Raw genomic sequence first — 17,032 nt, forward strand, 5'->3', positions numbered from 1 at the left:
TTGTTTATTAGAATTAACAAATTTCATATTAATCGTTTCCATTTCTTCTTTTAATTTGCGATATTTTTCAGTTATTATTTGCATATTTTGAGCAAGCTTATGATATTCTTGCTTTAATAGATTATATTTTGTTTCCTTCAAAGTTAAATACAATATTAGATTAAAAAAGAAAAGAGAAGTAAGAGATATTGAAGAACAAGAGTAAGATATACAATTTGATAAAAACGACGTAGAATAATGTTATTTTGAGTATTTTGGAAATTAGCTATTTCAGGTAATGATTGTATAGCTTCATTCAATGGAATAAACAAAGATGATACTTTGGGTAATAAAGGTTCTTCCAATTGCAACGATGCTACATCCCCATTATTACATCTTGAACAAGGTCTCAAACCTACAGTAATAATAATGTATATACATATACATATATATATTTACAATTAAAGAAAGCACATTCATTTGTAATAAAAAGATATTATCAGTGTATGCTTTTTTTAACATGATTACCTTCGTCTAAACAATTATCACAGAATATATGCCCACATTGAGTTATTCTAAATGGTTTCTTTCTTCTGTTTTTCGTAGAATAACATTTATTACAAATGTAAGTATTCATTTGTCAATAAAATATAATGTATTTAATTTGTATAAGACAATTAATATTTAGTGTGTTTTGTTAAATAAATTTACTTATTTTTCAAGATATAATTTACACATTTGAATGTTAAGTATGAAGTATCATTCGTATGAGATTGCGATAATTCGATATTTTAAAGAACCAATCATTTGAAGACATTCAATCATTTCAAATTTTGACCAATTAACTATCGGTATTTAGGCGCGATTTTATAACGACGTGTAAATGAAATATTATTCATTTGTATTATACATAGTACACATAATAATATTAATGTATACGCGTAATACGAATTGTTTGATCGTATGCGTTATAAATCGATATACGATACGAAAAAATTTCTTAATAAACAAAATTTAATAACCCCATTCCAATGGCAGAAAATGTGAATTCAATTTTGAAATTGAGAATGTTTATTCAAATTTCATGCTTTATAAAAATTATTAAGGTTTGCATTTTCTGCGACAGAAAAAATTTGGTCATTAATAAAGTTAAAAGAGATTTCGAATTATAACGCCGTAGATATGTGATAAAGAGCCATTTACAAAGAAATACATAAAGTTAATTTTATCGTAAATTTAAAGTATATAGATACATATTAAAACTTAACAAAATAAAAGTTAATGAAAGTTTAGATTTAATTGTTTAACTAATATTATTACGGAATATCCTTAGCTATTTATATAAAATTATACATGATCGAAGATGTACACAATGATAGATTACTAAAATAAAATGAATATATTTAAAAGTAAAAATACTCTAGTTGCGGGTAAAGCTCGCAATGAGAAAAACCTAGTTAACTTTGCGTAAGCGCTATAACACCATTTTGTCCGATCATTCCACCTTGTGATACTACTGATAAGTTTGAAGATTCATTAATGCTAACAGGAGACGTAGAGTGATTATTTACACTAGTAGCAGCTAATGCTTTATTGCGCAATTCAAATACTTGTTGTATTGCTTTGCGAAAGCATAAGAAATTATAATCTATGACACCTGTAATTCCATCAAAACTCATAAGCCATATAATATTTATTTATACATTTTATGTGCCACAAAAAAGAAAATAATATCTTACCTTGTCTGTCAAAATTATCCTCTCTCAAAATGCAAACCAAGGCTAAAAATTTATTCACTTCGCGCAAGAATAAAATCGTGCCGTTATTTAATTTAATTAAACTAGAACTTTGATTATCAAATGCCGCTGCTTCCAAGTCTTCTCTCAATCTAATAAAAAAGAAACATTCGATATAATAATTATTAAGATATTTATAAAAGTATATTTATATTTATAAAAGAGTATATTTATTTACCCATATATGCAAGAGACATCGATAACTACATCAATCATATCGCAGCAAAGTTCGTAACTTTGCATATCTACAGGAGAACTGTCCGTTGCGATATAAATTTTGGACACCACATCGAACAGAAACGCTTTCTCAATTGCAGAATTCTAAAACATTATAATCAGATTTTACATTTAATAAAAGTAATGTTAAAATAATAACTATGACGAGTTTCTACGTACCGATATAAGTATATTTAATAAATTTTCCAATGTTGGTAATTGTGGTATTAATTTTTGAACGACTTTACTGAAGGCCTCGAATATGCTATGATCATATATAGATGTTAAATGAAAACTAAGATGTATCTGATCGCATCCTAAAACAAATTTTTAACAATAGATTAACACGTTTATCAATAAATAAGCGATATTCATTGTTTTCTTTTTATGATTTACCAGAATCTGCTAAATCATCGTTAGCCCTGGTGTGTATGTCCCTTTGCGTTTCCATTTTACAATCATCAGATAATCCATCAACTTTATGAATGAAAACTTCAAATTTAATAGCTTGATTGACCTTATATGCTTTAGTAACTGTCAAATGAAGTTTATTCAGAGCTTCCATATAATCATCCTGCGCATCTATTACAAAGACTAATGCACCACAACCTCCGAATATCATATCACTATCAAAAGTAGGATCAAAGAAATCAATTTGTCCAGGAAAATCCCAGATTTGAAATTGAACAAAACTAGAATTACTTATATCATCTTTGATTACTTTGTTTGTACTTTCCAAGAATAATGTTTCGTTTGGGGACATTTTGTGAAAAACTACTTTTTGTATAGATGACTTTCCGCTTCTGAAATATATCAGAGAAAGTGAAATATATATTGATGTAATAATATAAAGAAATATGAAAATTTTGATTACGCGTGGTAACACGTATAATAACACGTGGTAACACTGATAGATTCTTAGATGAGTTATTAAAAATATATATATACCTTCTAAGACCCATTAAAAGTATTCTAGGTTTTTGTTCTCCTGCTAAAGGATCCGTAGATACTTCAACTTCCCCATCGAAGGGAGCATATCCAAAGTCCTTTGGAAATGAATCAACATCATAACCTGATTGAAATTGATCGTCATCATCCTAGAGAATACAATAGATCATGATGAATAAACAAATAACGTCTATATATAATCTATTCAATAACAAAGTAATAAATGATCATTTAATATGTTCTTTCTTACCATATTTATTTTACAATATTATTGCCAAATCTATTGAATTTCCTATAAGGTTAACTTTATTTGATATCATTCAAATGCAAGCAAATAATCAGACTTGCGATAAAGAGGGCAAGCCTAATGTTGATAACAAAGAGAAACCACCAACTGACAGAAAGTACTGATCGCGCATATGATTCTTTAACATAATCTTCTATTTTCAGATGGTAAATAGAAAAATCAAACTGCATGCAATATTGATGTATTACATTTATGTATTACAATATATGTATACATTTATCCTGTTTTGCCATCTATCGGTAATATATAGAAAAAGAGAGATAATTTTTATAACATTTTCTTCTAAGGATGAATAATAAAAAAAAAAAATATTATAATTATGATATTAATTGATTCCAAATATTTTACAATATAAATTTATAACGAACAATAATATAACACAATATTTCGATATTTCGATAGTTCGATATTTCGATATCTATATATCGATGAATCTTAAAATGGCGGAACGGAACGCGTGGTAGTCAACCAGAGGAAGAAAGGAGGTTTCATGATTCTCTTCCGGTTTTGCCGTTACGCGTGTAAGGTAATGAAATTCGAACTAGTTTGAATACTTAAGAAAATCTATAATAATCCAACGATGCGTCGCGTTGAATGATCTATGATTAATAATAATTGACGTATTTGAATAGTATATTTTCGATAGAGTATAAATTTCCTTTAGAAAAATTATCGTTCATCTGGAGATGGTTTTTAACCTCAACACGTATCACTTTATGCAACTCTTCTTAGTAGTTTTAGTTTATTATGTTATTGTAAATTTATACGACATTTGTTTTTATTTAATATAGTTTTTTTTTTTTTATGTGAATGAATCCTATTAATTGTTTATATAAGTGAATCCTATCGGTTGATGATTATTTATACGAAAATACGAACATTTGAAGTATTGATGTTGTCTAATTAAAACTTGTATTGTTTATAAACTTAATCCAAATATCGTATGTGTATTATTCTTTGTTTATATGATTCATTAATTAATACATATATATATACGTATCCATTATCAAATATTCTTGAGATCCTTAAGAATTTATTTTGGTTTTATGTGATATAGACTTCTAATGCTCGTAACATATTTAAAAAGGAAAAAAGTTGCATTAAAATAATTTTCTTTCTTTTAGAATAAAGAATGAAGCAAATTGTAACCAATCAAACGGTAAAGATCCCTGAGGGATTAACCGTTACAGTCAAGTCTCGCTCTGTAACAGTTAAAGGACCAAGGGGTGTTCTTAAGCGCTCTTTCAAGCACCTTGCCCTGGATATACGTGTAAGCATTATTTGTTTAATAAATAGATCCGAGGAAGAAATATATTTATTATGATGATATATATTTGGATTCCCCTTCATTTTTTTATAAATGACAACTTTATTCTGATACGAATGATAAAAAGTAATAAATGAATTTCTTGTATTAAAATATTATTACATATTTTTTCTTAATATAAATTATAGATGATTAATCCAAGGCTATTGAAAGTGGAAAAATGGTTTGGGACAAAAAAAGAATTAGCCGCAGTGCGTACTGTATGCTCTCACATAGAAAATATGTTAAAAGGTGTAACAAAAGGGTATCAGTATAAGATGCGAGCTGTATATGCTCATTTTCCTATTAATTGTGTAACAACTGAGAATAACACCGTAATTGAAATTCGAAACTTCTTGGGTGAGAAATATATCCGACGAGTTAAAATGGCTAATGGTGTTACTGTTATGAACTCTGCCAAACAAAAGGACGAATTAATAATCGAAGGAAATTCGTTGGAAGATGTTTCACGATCTGGTATGCAATAAATGCATTGTGCATTGGATATTCTATATAATTTTGATATATAATTGTAATAATTTCTAATCACATATATTTTTACTTTAGCTGCGCTTATCCAGCAATCAACTACTGTGAAAAACAAAGATATAAGAAAGTTTTTGGATGGACTTTATGTTTCCGAAAAAACTACCGTTGTACAAGATGATGAATAAATATTCTTAGACGAAAATTAATATTGCATTGATTTTACTATTAATTTAAATAGATATTATTTATAATACATTTCTAAGTCCACATTGTAATATCTACAATTTTATTGTACTATTATATCATTTGATAATCAATTTTTATAATACATACGTGAAACATACTAATTTATATAGTTTTTAACATAGCGAAGATAAAATAGAATGCATAAGAGTACATTAGATTATTTCAAATTGGCGCTTCTTTTATTTAGTTGATGTACTTGCCGCAGAAGGGCGCGAGTAACCTATTACTATTTCTACATAAATATATTTGTTTATTACATCGGTATTCATAGTTAAGAGTATTTTTATAAATTTTTACCTCGTCGAAATAAATTGATATATATGTAATAAATTTCGGATAATATTAATTATGTCGAAAGAATTAGTGAATATTGACGGGAATGTTAAAAGAGTTCAGAAGGAAAACCTAACACCATACAAAGTTGCTATTGTTATGTTGATAAAAGAATATTGCAATGAAAGTCGTAAAGGTAATTTATTTTAAAAGAGAGATTTTATTTCTTTAAATGTTTATTATTGTAAAATAATAATTAATATGTTTTCTTTAATGAATTTTCTTTAATGAATTTTTGTTAATTATCTTTCAGCTATCGTGGTAAGACGTGATTTTTGTTTAGCAGCAGTAAAGTTGATTCAGGTAAACTATATGTTTACTATAGAATAAATAGTAAATAATATAGATTGGATTTAAGTAAATGATCTCTTTAAAAATTATTTTCTTTTTCTTTTTTCTAGTCACCCGATATGGAATTGTATACCTTATTAAATATATTATATAGTAGCGAACATATTTATTCTTTTGGACACGAGTTAGAACTTCAATTAAATACATTGTTAGAGAAAGGTATTGAAGGATTGTTAGATTTATTCGATAATCTTGGAAGATTAATGAAATCTACGTTAGATCATGCTATTGCTGTGCCTTTACTAAATAAAAATTCTGTTCTCGGGTTATATGTAAGAAGAATAATAATATTTTTTGAAAAATTGCCCTTCGATCAATCCATTTTGTTATATGAAGATCTTAAGAACTATGCTAAGAATAAATCTAAGAGCCCTAAAAATACCGAAGTATCCACTTGTTTAAATTTTGACGAACCCTACATTTACAAGTAAGTTTTTTTTTGATAGTATACGTCATTCGATAGATGAGAAATATCTTATAAAGTATTACAATTGATAGTGATAAAAGTACTACCGTATGGAGTGGAAGGCAAGCAGAATTATTAGTCGCACAGCAAGCGAATGCATTAAAAATGGATGAACACAAGGCAATGTCACCGGTTGATCTACAAATTCTTATAAAGAAACTTCTCCGCTCTAGTCCTTATTACGCAGAAGCTGTAAGCATATTCTTTTTAAATAATTTTATAAAAAGTAAATATTTATTATTTTTGCACATATTTACTTTTTTCAGCATTATCTGAGCTATTTGAATTGCTTACGCATAAACGAATACTGCAGTGCAATAGATAGTCTTTATCATTGTTTCGACAGATTAGCACCATCCGAAAATCGTTCTACCCCTGAAGACAAATCGAGGATGCTGAGATATGCAGCCTTAAATCTTGCAGTACTCCATGCTCATTTTAATCATAAGTACGTTTTGTATAATATTATTACTTATTAATGCAATGATCAATATTATATACTTGTTACGAAGGAAAGTAGCGGAAGAAGCTTTGAAAGAAGCTATTATGATGGCACAAGAAGCAGGGGATAATGTTTGTTTGCAGCTGGCGCATGCTTGGATGTATTACCTCACCAGTAATAAGAAGTATGTTTTCATAATATTATTTTTATTATAAAGTTTTTGATATTTGACAATTTTTGTAGAGGTCCTTTAATAGAAAGATCTCTTGGAAAAGCTAGTATGTTAGGAATTACATATACCACGGGCCTAGGATTAATTGCTCTTTCTCATTATTCTGCTTTGGAAGCTAAGCCTCCTTCTCAAATTTTTGAGGTATGTAATATTTAAATATGACAAATGTTTCATATTAAATGTCAATGCATTTATTTTAGACATTAATGAAATCGGATGTGTTGAATTGTCAACATTCTATGATTGATCTAATGTCATTGACTTATTCTGAAAAATCAGCACTCTGGGCGTATTATGGAAAAATGGAACTCTCTTCGGTTTGTTCGCAACTTCTTCTTTTGCATAATTCAGGAAGTAAAAAGCAAAATATATTCAATGGAACTTCAACTTGTCAAGCTGTTGTAAACGTTGCTAATATTTTAGTAGAGTTTGGCGAATACAATCTCGTCGATATAATATTAGCTCATGCAAAAGAAAGATTTCCCAATCATCCGTCGAACAAGGTTTTACAAATTATTAACTTTAGGTATATCAAAATAATTATATGTTTATATTTTTTAAGATTGCATATAAAAATATTTACAGACGTGGATGTTGTGCGAACAATTATATGAATTTACAAAAATGATGAGACGCGAAAGGTGGAGCGAAGCTGATGCAATAGCTTCTCGCATATCTAGTTTAGATCCATTGGAATCTAAATTTAGGTAATACGAATGATATGTTTTATTATATAAAGATAATAGAAAATTAATCGATGTTATAAAAATATTGTTGATATTTCGAAATTGTAGGCAAGCAGAAGTTTCTTTAGCCAAAGGAGATTATCCAAATACTTTGCATTTAATCGACAGTATCGAAAAGGTCTCTGATATAACAGCAGAAAATCGAGTACGCGCTATGATTCTTTTGAGTCAAATAATGTGTGCATCTTTCTTATCAGGAAATGAAACAGTGGGAATCAATTCGTTAGTGATTCTTAACAAAGCATTGGAATTAGCTACCCATAATCATTTATCCTATTATGAAGCTCTTATCAAAATGCATCTGGCAAATATACAAGTAATTATATACAAGTAACTTCATTTAGTTTGTATGAATACAAAGATAAAGAAATATACATATATTGTATTATTTTTTAGTTACTCATGGGGCTACCTTCATTGGCAATGAACTTAGTCGATGAAGCTATCACGCATACGTTAGCTCATGGCGGATGTTATGAACAAGGGAGAGCACTTATTTTGTATGCTAAATGTTTAGTTGGTACTGCTACCTCGACTTTGACAAAATTACGAAAGGAAATAATCTTAAATGCTATTAAAGCGTTGTCTAAAGCAAAGGATCACTTCAACAAAGTCGAAGCATTTGGTAAAATACGCAATGTATTGAGTTTACAAAGTATAATGTACAATGAGATAGATATGAAATTTGAACGGAATCAGTGTTCATTCGAATTACGCCGGTTTGAGGAACAATTTCCTACAAAATTAGATAATATTTGTTTATATTAAAACGTAATAGAGATTTCCGAATTCTAAAATAGTTGTTTATACGTTTGCTTTTTAATCTATTTCTCGAAAATCTTGTTAATTTTAATTGAATCCAAGTTAAAATTGTTTTCATTGTAATTTTATCCTTATCGGTGTGTTAGTTAGTCACATTTTACGACAACGGTACTTTGGCGCTGCGATCGTCTGCCATGTGTCATGTGGAAAGTGACAATCATATTTATTTGCATATTAATCGAAATTAGCTACAACCTAATGAGAATCGTAATAAAAAAGCTGACGACCGATAAGGGAATATACACAGTGTAAAAAAGTATTATCTAAGGTTTATTTGTGCTTTATATATATGTGAGATAAGAAATTTAGCATGTATGTATGCACTGGACAATGCTAGATTTTCTTAAGGAAAAAACTAAAAGAAAATGGAGACAACTTCCTGTGAATAAGTGTTGTTTCTTTATGAGCAAGCAAATGTTAAACAAAACACAACGATTTTGTCAAGTTTATATTTCAATATGTTATCAATTAATCATTTCAATAGCAGATGTTTTTGAAAAAAAAAAAACATGATCGGAAAAAGACGAGAAATAATTCAATATCGCTCTTTTTATTTTATGTTGAGAAAAGCCAAACAAAAAGCCAACAGCAATAGCGTTTGTTTTAATATTATATTAAGAGAAAAAGATCTCATCTATAATTTGTATACCAAATGAAAAAGGTGTTTATCTACCAATACGTTTTGATAAACATCAATGTTTTTTAAATGACAAATATTACTTTCAATTAAATATTTTTTGTTTCTTCTTAAAATTGTTCATATATTTAATATTTGTATAATAGTATTTTATAAAATATTATTACACACACACACACACATATACATACATATATATAATATGTACAACGTAAAATGTATTTATCATGATTATATACTTTTCTTGTATATAAGAGTCTGAAAAGATTATGAGTTCGCCATTAATTGTTCGTATTGTTCAAATTAATTAGAATTTTGTCGACATGAAAATTGAAAACTCAAATGGTTAATATTATTATATGCGTGTGTGTTTATGTGTTTTATTAAAATGAACGTTTTGGAAATAAAACAAAGGAAGTACCAATAAGTATGTTTCGATAATTGAAGAATAGTATAAATTGAGCGAGCGGTAAGGAAAGAACTTTAGGGTTTTATAGAAGCAATTAGAGGTTTCAGATAAGTATATCGAAATTTCTTTTAAAGATTATAACGAGTTGTGCGTATTATTGTCAGAATTTCACTTTATTTGTGAAAATCTATTATTCACATTATTTATATTTCAATAAATTTAATTCTACATATATATTGTTTAGAGAAACTGTTAACAGTGATAAGATTAAGAATAATATTACATAATTATTGTACTATACTAATAATTCTTACTAGCGAGTCGTTTTATTTTTCGTTGTGATTAAAGTTCAATTTGTGTTTCGGGAACAAATATAGAATTTAATTTATGTTAGATTAATTTTATTTATTCTTCTCAAAGTTACGATAGGAAAAAGGGAAGGAATTATTTCTTTGTTACATTTTTTTTATAAAAGATACTTCAAATTGTTTTACGTCGAAACAAAATGACTAAGAAATTCAATGCGTGAGTAAAAATGACATTAATTTTGATATTTATTAATCATTTACATTTTTTCTTATGTTCTCATTAGCAATTGTGTATCATTTTTAGCTGGTCTGATTCCCGTTTACAATCTGATTTAAGGATTGCTCTGGAAAATAATTTAGAGATCAGCGAAAGTTACAGTAAAAGGATTAAACGTTATATAAATTTAATTAAAAATTTAAAAAATATTAAAATAATAGAGGAAAAAGATTATTGTAATCTTTTTCAAATTTTATTATATGTCGAACATTTTGAAAAATCTAAATTAAAGGAAAACATTTTAAAAGGGTGGAAATTAAAAAAAAAAGGAAAAAATATATTTACAATATTTGCGCCCTTTTTAATTGATGATGATTCTCTTGTCAAAGTGAAAGATAAGATTATATTGAAAGAAACAACTTTAAATAATATAGATGAATGTTCTTACTACGCTAAAGTTGTCAAAATTTCTAAGAGTAACATTGATTTTGTCATAAATAATAAGTACGTATCGCAATGAATATGTTTTAAATGTCTGATTTAATTTAACATTTCATTGTAATTACAGGTTTCTACTTACATTTAGTAAACGTAAGAGATATAACATCAGTTTAATAGAGTCAGAATGGTCTATGAGAATATGTCATTATGCTTTGAAACAAATTCATTGTTATTTTAAGTCATTGATATATCCAACAATTGGAACGAATAGAAACTGTTTGAATTTGTAAGTTGTATTTGTCGTTATTAAAACTTTCTTTATAATGTTTTCCTTTTCTAAATGTTATAATATACTTTTATAGAGATTTAAAATGGTTCAATGTATCGATTAAGAAAAATTCTGAACAGAAGCAAGTAGTGATAAATGTTTTAAATATGACTGCTCATCCTGCACCATATATATTATTTGGACCACCTGGTACCGGGAAGACTGCTACATTGGTTGAAATAATTTGCCAGGTATTTGTGATATATCAAAATATTTAAATATACATTCAATTATTTCTATCAATAATTATATTTCACTTTTTCTATATACAATTTTCTTGACGTACACGTACAGGCCTGGAAAAAAGAATTATCGAGAAATGTATTGGTTTGTGCACCATCTAATAAAGCCGTAGATGAAATTACAAAAAGATTATTAAATTATGTATCTCCAACAGTTATTTCTAGGATTTATTCGCAATCACACGAAAGGTTAAGTAAATGATATTATATAATAGATATTAGAATATTGTTTTGTATTATTTTTTATGATATATAGGTCCAAGGTAGATAAAACTATCCTTCCTTGTAGTCATTTTCTAAAGGATAATTCTGATATTTTAAACAATAAATTTTTATTATCTCATCAAATTATTCTAGTTACGATCATTACATGCGGTAGGTACGTATATTGTTTTAAATAATATCAAACGTTTATTAAAGAAATATATATATATTCTATATTATCCTATAACTCTTGGATTGTTTTAATTCAGATGTTGTAAGAATATCTGTATCGGTATTTATTACACTAAATATATATATAATATCTCTTGAATTATTGTCTTTTAAATAAAGAATATTATTATTGTAGTGTATTTGTTTCTAAAAGAGTAAAGAAAGATAATTTTTCTTATATAATTATTGACGAAGCCAGTCAAGCAACAGAACCAGAGACAATGATACCATTTTTGCTTGGATCTAAGAATAATAATAAATCACAAATTGTTCTTGCTGGTGATCCTCATCAATTGGCACCTGTAGTTGTATCAAGATTTGCAAAACCATTGTTAGGTAACACTGAACTATATTTTTTATTCCTTTCCAATTGTTTCATTGTCTTATTAACATTAAACTTGACCTAATCGAAAATATATTCCAGGTATATCAATGTTAAAAAGATTAATGGATCATTCTTTGTATAAACAAAACGAACAAAATAATTATGATCAGCATTATGTGACCAAATTAAAACGGAATTATCGAAATCACGAGTGTATATTGCATGTGTCTAATCAAGAATTTTATGGAAACGAATTAATTGCTTGTGGAGATGCACAAACTGTTAATAGAGCAATTGGATGGTCAACATTACCTAACAAAAAATTTCCTATAATATTTCATTCATCCAATGGTACAGAAATGAAAAAAGATACGTACAGGTAGGGAATATACATAAGAATATTTTGTAAAATTGTTTTTTTTTCTCTCTAATTAATTATACGTAATTATTGTAAGTATATAAATCACATTCATTTGTAGCATTTATAATCTTGAAGAAATATCTATAATAATGGACTATTTACAATTATTATTGGGCAAAAAGCTTGGAGGTTTAAAAATTAAGCAAAAACATATAGGCATTGTATCCCCGTATAAGCGACAAAAAATCGAGATAATTAAGAGATTAGAAAAGAAAAATTGGCATCATATAACTGTTGGTACCGTAGAAACTCTTCAGGGATGTGAAAAAGAAATCATTATTTTGACTACTGTAAGATCTCGTGTATTCAAGCACAATGGAATAGAAGATATTGGATTTTTATCTGACGAAAAGGTATATCCAATTATTTTTAAAAACTATTAACTATATTTATTTAAACTTAATTAAATAAAATATATATATTTTCTTTTTTCAGAGACTCAATGTTGCTTTAACTCGAGCAAAATGTCTTCTTATAGTAATAGGCAATCCAATTGTTCTAGAGACAAATAAACATTGGAAAGTATTGGTGGAATATTGCAGAGAAAATAAGGCTTTCATTGAAAGTTCTTCCGTATTGAAAGAAAAAAGTCAGAAAAAGAAAAAACGCAGGAAAAGAAGGAGCAGGAAATTAAAAAAATCTGTCAAAGAAAAAATACAGGGTAAAAAGGAGCAAAAGATTTAAATTCTAATTGAGAATAATAATATAAGAATATTTTTGTTATTAGAATAATTGATAATATTTTAAGGAGAGAACAATTAATTGTCGCGTTTTTATATGAAATAATATATCTTGTTAATTTCTAAGTTTATTCAGCATTATTAACGAAAGATTTAAATAAAATTATGGAAAAAGTTCTATACAAAATCCATACATTATTATACTTTATGTTAAGATCATTTCATAGATTAAATGATAAATTATTTTATAATAATAAAAAGGATTATATACTTTCTTATCTTTGACGATTCATCGTTTACATTTATAAACAATATTTTATTTTGTTATTAAATTAAGAAAGATAATAATGATTTCTCGTTAATTTATCAAACTGGGGAACTAATCAACACTGGGAATTAAAATAATTGTCGTGCACATTTTTTTATATTATATAAATAACATATAAATCAGAAAGGAAGTTAGTTTAATCGTATATCGAGCAAGACGAAGAAAACATAATCGTTTAATCGATAAACATTTATTCAGCCAATCAACCCCTTGTCTTACAACAACGAGTCAGACTTATTTTTCACTTGTTCTCAATATTTTCTCTTACTTTAGTTTTACGTATAATAATTATTATCATTATTATTTCCAAAACAATCTGATATTGACGAGTAGGACAAGGAGATTAATAAGAAATCATACCAAACTTTTTACTATGTTTCATCGATCGTTCCAATTAGAGCACAATATATATATATATATATATATATATATATACTTTAAAAGATAATACGCATTAAGAAAAAAATAATAACATTGATTTTCTCTCCTACATAATTAATTTGATTATAACGAAACATACGTATATAAGCATGATGGCGGCCATACAGGATCCTCATCCTTAACAAACAAACCAAATCTATTCTAATTTAAAAAATACTTGATTCGACAGTACCTTTCTCATTAAATCTTCTCCTTAATATGTAAAATATCGAGTCGAAGTGTTTAAAGATTATCAAATAAACATATATTCTCATAAAAAAATAAAAACACTTATCAAAACTAGGCTGACTAGTTTCCGGGTGGTGGTTGTAAGTGTTAAGGAAGGACTGGATTGTCATTGATAAGAAAACAAGATAGAAATATGAATATATATATATATATAGACATAGTGAACGAAAGGGAGAGAAAGAGAAAGAGAAAGAGAGAAAGAGAGTGAGTAGAATCTTTATAGAAAAGCGCGCGCGATATAACACATTGATTTGCGCTTGCGTATGCGCATTAAAGTGTACCTAACTCTCTCTCTCTCTCTCTCTCTCTCTTTATATTTTAGCCCTTCACCCCTCGTTTATATGGTCCAGGCCCGTGGCCGTGTCTCTCGACCCGTACACGAACGAGTCACGACCGGGATACGAACCAACAGGTGATGCTGGGAAGAGGCACTCCCTCGGATACGTCCGGATCCCACTACTCTCCTCTCCCTTCCCCCCTTTTTCTAGTCTTCCTTCTGGATATATCCTCTCTTCTTCCTTCGAGAGTGATTTAGTCGGCCGACAGACGACGGCCCTTTTTTTTCCGTAGTCTCCTCTTACTCATTGACAATTCATTATTTTTGTTTTGTTTGTTTTACTTGTACCCATTTCGGTGCGGATATATCATTAAAGGATATGATATATCCATCGATAAGAAGAGAACATGATCGTATTCATTATTTTTATTTAACGTTTATCATTGAGAATTAGAAATAGAGAGAGAGAGAGAGAGAGAGAGAAGGAGAGAATTTAGAAAGAGGGAGAGGGAGAGAGATGGAAACACGCGCGAAACTAATATTGTAACGTGAAAAATCTAATTTTCTATACGTGAGAGGGATTTGTTTTGTTTTGTTTTGTTTTGTTTGGTTTTTGTTTGTTTGTTTTATTGGGGATGATTATTCGGTGCAACACTACAAGCCAAGCCGGTTGATCTTCTCTACTGCACTCAGGATTATGCACCTTTATATTTCATCAATTTCTTCTTCAACATTTGTATCCGTGAGTCAAGTTGTCTCTCTCTCTCTCTCTCTCTTACTCTTTCTTTCTTTCTTTTTTTCTTTTTTTCTCTTTCTCTCGTTCAGTTGTCAATCTTTTTCAGTTCAGTTAGTTTATTTTTCTTTTTTTTTTTGTGGGCATGTGTATTTAAAATACACATATTATATTCCTGGCATTGAAAATACTTATTTATATTGTTTTGTATTATTTTAGAAAAAAAAAAAAAAAGGGTATAAACGAAAAATGAATGGCACCTAATTTCCATTTGAATTCATTCAATTCGTTACATTTGATTCATTATTTCTCTTCGTTAATAAACATTTTGCGTTAATCAATTGTATTATACGAATCGATTGACTTTTAGAAACACGTGTGAGAAGATTTTTTGTTGACAGAATATGACAGTCAGAATTAATATTAGGAAAACGCGTGAGACGAACACTTGTTGGTGGTACAAACGTTGTAACAGTATATTATATCTTTCGATATCAACGATGAACTCGTTCAGTTTTTTTATTTTTTTTTTTTTTTGTTTCAATTATTGGGATTAATCATCGTACGTTGTTTTTCCTTTCCTTTTCGTGTCGATTGAAACAAAAAGAATAAAAAAATATATTAATAGAGACAATATGTGTATAAAGTAATTTTATTTTCCCTTTTTATGGTGTTTTTCGTTAAATCGTTTGTACACGTATATCCACCTTTTTGTTAATAAAATACGAGGTATATATATATATATATACAAGGTGTAACAACAGAGAATAAGTGAAAAAAATATAAATTCATATAAACTATATAATGTGTTCTATTTGAAATTATTATGGTGTTAATTATCGATATAATTATTTTAATAATAATTTCCAAAATTGATTATCAGATACCGTTGTGCGTGATTTACGATTAAACATCGTTGTATTTTTATCGACTAGTTGAAGAAATTTTTGTAAAACGCGTACCATTTCTAAACAAATGGATTGATCCTGGTTGGTTCTATTGTCTGTGACCCTGTTTGCTTACATGATTTAAAAACTCTGTTGAATTTTTTTGATTCTGTTAAAAGTTATTTAAAATACATTGTCTATAAAAACAAACAAAAAAAATAAAGAACAAAACAGTGTGGAAATAATTCGTGAAAAGAATCGAACAAAAAATGTTTTCCAACATATTATTCGGGTTAATGGCTGAAAATATAAAAATTTATTTTGAACATTTTTTTTATCTGTAAATGCGAGTGCATTTCTTTTTCGGTTCGTCAAAACTTCAATTTGCAATAATACTCTGAAAGAAGATCGAATAAAATATTTTAGTATGAATATTTTGTTCTTGTGTTTCGATGGATATACAATACTATCATTCTTATAGTATTTCCCATTTATTTTGTTACACCCTGTATATTTGACGAGTTTTAAAGCTTTTGCATTTTTCAATACTTGATGATATCCTTTTAACATACTTGAACAAAAATTTATATATACATTTTTTAAATTTATTTTATTCATAACAAATGCATTTTTATCCTTGCACTTGGATGAAAAATGAAAAAGAAACAAATGAACAAAATATGTATTTCCCATTTATAATTCGACACTTTGTATATGATGTAAATCGAACTACGTCAAAAAAAAAAAAAAAAAAGGGTTAACCTTTAATTAAGGGTTATATTTGATTAAAAAATCATTGTTATTGAAAATGCGAATTTCTGATACGGAATATCTATCTAAAATGGGTCAGACGAAACTGTACAGCAAGGACCAGAATAAAGGCATCGTCGAACAATAGTTCTTTAGTGGATACACCTCTGCATATATATATATATATATATATATATATATATATATATATATATATACATATATCGATTATATCTTTCGTAAAGCGGACTCCGATCGTATTGTTT

At 27.7% G+C, this 17,032-nt stretch overlaps 5 protein-coding genes and 1 long non-coding RNA gene across 12 annotated transcripts in view; 4 read left to right on the forward strand and 2 right to left on the reverse strand.

Annotated features, from left to right (window-relative positions):
• Positions 1-344: 344 nt before the first annotated feature.
• LOC106789243 (ras-related GTP-binding protein C) lies at positions 345-3,434 on the reverse strand. Its single transcript, XM_014753307.1, has 7 exons — positions 3,190-3,434; positions 2,940-3,088; positions 2,388-2,794; positions 2,172-2,308; positions 1,954-2,096; positions 1,719-1,867; positions 345-1,636 (listed from the first exon to the last, which is right to left on the reverse strand). Exons 1-7 carry the CDS (start codon positions 3,190-3,192, stop codon positions 1,437-1,439), a joined length of 1,188 nt encoding a protein of 395 aa, XP_014608793.1. The 5' UTR covers positions 3,193-3,434; the 3' UTR covers positions 345-1,436.
• A 242-nt stretch (positions 3,435-3,676) lies between these two features.
• LOC106789238 (60S ribosomal protein L9) lies at positions 3,677-5,247 on the forward strand. The gene is made up of 4 exons (XM_014753301.1): positions 3,677-3,772; positions 4,371-4,516; positions 4,702-5,029; positions 5,120-5,247. Exons 2-4 carry the CDS (start codon positions 4,379-4,381, stop codon positions 5,224-5,226), a joined length of 573 nt encoding a protein of 190 aa, XP_014608787.1. The 5' UTR covers positions 3,677-3,772; positions 4,371-4,378; the 3' UTR covers positions 5,227-5,247.
• Positions 5,248-5,635: 388 nt separating this feature from the next.
• Positions 5,636-10,118, forward strand: LOC106789236 (anaphase-promoting complex subunit 5). The gene is made up of 11 exons (XM_014753298.1): positions 5,636-5,756; positions 5,874-5,923; positions 6,022-6,398; positions 6,470-6,629; positions 6,704-6,885; positions 6,950-7,063; positions 7,123-7,252; positions 7,312-7,614; positions 7,697-7,818; positions 7,906-8,173; positions 8,254-10,118. The coding sequence occupies exons 1-11, from the start codon at positions 5,636-5,638 to the stop codon at positions 8,623-8,625; spliced, it is 2,199 nt and encodes a 732-aa protein (XP_014608784.1). The 3' UTR covers positions 8,626-10,118.
• On the reverse strand, positions 9,880-14,306 carry LOC106789239. Its single transcript, XR_001381976.1, has 3 exons — positions 14,064-14,306; positions 10,831-11,315; positions 9,880-10,377 (listed from the first exon to the last, which is right to left on the reverse strand). It is a non-coding gene; the product is annotated as an uncharacterized LOC106789239 (long non-coding RNA).
• On the forward strand, positions 10,161-13,315 carry LOC106789237 (putative helicase mov-10-B.1). Of its 2 annotated transcripts, XM_014753299.1 has the most exons (10): positions 10,161-10,250; positions 10,338-10,754; positions 10,819-10,977; positions 11,054-11,210; positions 11,314-11,450; positions 11,518-11,640; positions 11,833-12,032; positions 12,121-12,400; positions 12,501-12,795; positions 12,878-13,315. In XM_014753299.1, the coding sequence occupies exons 1-10, from the start codon at positions 10,231-10,233 to the stop codon at positions 13,124-13,126; spliced, it is 2,037 nt and encodes a 678-aa protein (XP_014608785.1). In that variant the 5' UTR covers positions 10,161-10,230; the 3' UTR covers positions 13,127-13,315. The 2 variants fall into 2 exon arrangements, with proteins under 2 accessions (XP_014608785.1, XP_014608786.1); XM_014753300.1 differs by lacking the exon at positions 11,518-11,640.
• Positions 14,307-14,543: 237 nt separating the features above from the next.
• LOC106789249 overlaps positions 14,544-17,032 on the forward strand; it is a 12,120-nt gene continuing 9,631 nt past the window's right edge. For 4 of the 6 annotated variants that reach the window (XM_014753313.1, XM_014753320.1, XM_014753314.1 and 1 more), the window contains exon 1: positions 14,544-15,138. In XM_014753313.1, coding sequence (XP_014608799.1) covers positions 15,094-15,138 — 45 coding nt within the window. In that variant the 5' untranslated portion in view covers positions 14,544-15,093. Of the gene's footprint in view, positions 15,139-15,499; positions 15,587-15,807; positions 15,859-17,032 lie in introns of those variants that run through there. The other 2 variants (XM_014753316.1, XM_014753318.1) reach the window with 2 other exon arrangements.

This window comes from Polistes canadensis, unplaced genomic scaffold (genome assembly GCF_001313835.1).
Source record: "Polistes canadensis isolate GaletaPanama2010 unplaced genomic scaffold, ASM131383v1 scaffold_172, whole genome shotgun sequence".
NCBI lineage: Eukaryota > Metazoa > Arthropoda > Insecta > Hymenoptera > Vespidae > Polistes > Polistes canadensis.